This window comes from Nannospalax galili, unplaced genomic scaffold, assembly GCF_000622305.1.
Source record: "Nannospalax galili isolate Female #2095 unplaced genomic scaffold, S.galili_v1.0 scaffold691, whole genome shotgun sequence".
Taxonomy (NCBI): Eukaryota; Metazoa; Chordata; class Mammalia; order Rodentia; family Spalacidae; genus Nannospalax; species Nannospalax galili.
In genome coordinates, this window is record NW_008330362.1 from 801,308 (window position 1) to 804,057 (window position 2,750).

Here is a 2,750-nt window from a genome sequence, read left to right on the forward strand (position 1 = left end):
AATTCTCAATAAATTATTTATTTAAATTAAAAAAAAACTAAATGGTTCCAGGTGAAATTCAAGTATTTTTATCTAGCTGTAGAAGGTAAAATTTGCTATTAAAGTTGAGTAAAGAAGTAGTAAAGAAATGTGAGACAAGCGTTCTCATACATTCATTGCACATTAAGCTGTTAGTATATGATATGAAATAGGAAAACTGACAACAGTTAAAATTTTAAGTACATTAAAATTATTTTACCAAGTTTAATAATTTGTTCTTCCTTTCCAAATCGCTTCACCGAGGTGATATAAAGATCTCTGTTTTTATCAATGAAAGCAATTTTTCTATCATTGGTAAGTCCTTTTTGATCCAGACCAATCTCAGAGATTTCATTCTAAAATTAAAAAAAAAATGTGTGTTTAATTTGTTTAAGTGCTTCACATATGATCATTCTAATTATTTAATTATCAGCACATTTCTGTTCTGAAAGATCAATTAAGTCAAATATGGAGGTACATTCCTATAGTCCCAGCACTCAGGATTAATATTTGAGCCCAGCCTGTGCTATACAGCAAGATCCTGTATTGAGAAGCAAAACCAAAACAAAACCCCCAAATCAATTAACTGTCAATGATCTATGTATAGTAATAATATATCCCTATTATTTTTTATTATATTTGAGCACAAGGAACATAAATTTATGTAGGAAAAGGAGAAAGAACCCCTGAGAATGGGAGGGATTCCAATTAAAATAATTTTAAATTGTCAATATCCTAATAATTCAAGGGCTGCACTGAAGTGTAATTACCTTGCTCGTCATCCAAGGGAAATATGTCCTTAAAATATAATAAAATGAAGTCTACATTGATACTTTGTATACTGAGAGCCACTCCCCTCTGCTCTTCTGTCCTATCTTTAGTTGACAGAGTGAAAGAATAAAGCAAGTCTGAATATCAAATGAGAGGTCTATTTGATTAAAAGGTTTCTTATACTGAAGTTTATTCTAAGCAGATTGTCTAACACCTGTATTTTAAAGATTTATTAAGTAAACTTTAGAAATATATAGGAATATGTCATATTCAGAACATTAAGATTTACAGAATTGGGGGCTGGAGAGATGGCTCAGCAGTTGAGGGCATGCACTGCTCTTGCAGAGGACCCAAGTTTGGTTCCCAGCATCCACATTAAGCAGCCCACAACTGCCTATAACTGCAGCTCCATGGGATCTGACCCCTCCTCTGGCCTCTGCGGGCACTGTACTCAATGCACAAACCCATACTCACATACATGCATATAAAAATAATTTAAAATAACAATTTTTAAACTCACAGATATTTTCTGTGTAACAGGAAACATGGTATAGTTATTATATGTCACAAATGAGACCCAGTCATTCAGTGAGTTTTTTGGTTTGAAAAAGCTGATAACCAAGTATGTCTAATACTTATAACTCTGACTCCAAGGTCTTTCCTTTTCCACAATAATAAAATATTTTTGGCATATTGTATTAATTTATTATATTAGCTAGTAAGACGAATTTTCTTAAAATCTGAAACACTTCAGTATGGATTTGCTTCCATCCAATCCAAGAGTAGTTAATGTACTGCCTAGGGAGGCAGAAGCAGGCAGGTGTCTGTAAGATCAAGGCCAGCCTGGTCTATATAGTGAGTTCCAGGCCAGCTGTAGAGAGACCCTATTTTAAAGGAAAAAAAAAAAAGATTATACCAGCAGGTCCAAAAAACACACATATTCTTTCATTCAAATTGATGGACCAGTCATACTACTTCACAATACATTCTTAAAAATGAGCTCATCTCGACCTCCTCCATAGGGGTAGCTGCTGGGAGCTCAGTAGACTGAGCAGATCTGGCTTTGGTAGGTTAAGGCTGAGATCCTAGCAGACAGCCTGAGAGGGAGGGTTCAGACCTCCAGCTGATCTGAAGCCATCAGTTCCCTCAAAAATAAACCTGAGAGAAGCTGAACCCTGTACCAACCAGCTTTACATTAACCAATAAACAAAGGATCTAGGCACCCGGATAATACAAACAGAAGCATGCTTCAACTTAATTCTCACATTAGAATCATAAACATGCCAAAAACACAATAAAAGAATAATAAAATGGAAAGCCAAAACACTATGTCCCCACCAAACTCTACCAATTCTGTAGATTCCTAAAAGGAGAACCCACTAAAGATAACCCAGGACACTGAATTTAAAAGAACAATCATAAACATGATCAAGGAATTCAACAAAGTTAAAGAACACGTGAACAAACAAATCAAGCTAAAAGAAGATAGGGATAAACTTCTGAATGAATTCACAAAAGAGATAGCAACATTGAAGAAAACTCAGGCAGAAATGAAGAAGGAAGTGGAAAACTCAATAAGCCGACTTGAAACAACAGGGGAAAGCCTCACTGTTAAAATGAATGAAATGGAAAACAGAATATCAGCACTGGAGGATAAAGTTGAAGAATTGGACCACTCAAGCAAAGAGTATGGAAAATTTAAAAAAACACAGGAATGGAATATGCAAGAGATGTGGGACACCATGAAAAAATCAACTCTACGGATCATAGGAATAGAGGAAGGAGAAGAATTTCAGGTTAATGGTGTTGACCAGATCTTAAATAGGATTGTAGGAGAGAACTGACCGAAATTGAGGAAGGACATCCACATACAAATACAGGAAGCACACAGAACATCAAATAGACAGGATCTCCCCACGACATATCATAGTAAAAACACTAAATGTACAGAACAAAGAGAG

The 2,750-nt window shown here is 35.2% G+C and overlaps 1 protein-coding gene across 1 annotated transcript in view; it reads right to left on the bottom strand.

The window, feature by feature from the left end:
• Positions 1-2,750, bottom strand: part of Ift80 (intraflagellar transport 80) — a gene marked incomplete in the record, with an annotated part of 133,406 nt that overhangs the window by 28,454 nt on the left and 102,202 nt on the right. The window contains 1 exon segment of the mRNA XM_008847287.3: positions 239-374. Coding sequence (XP_008845509.1) covers positions 239-374 — 136 coding nt within the window.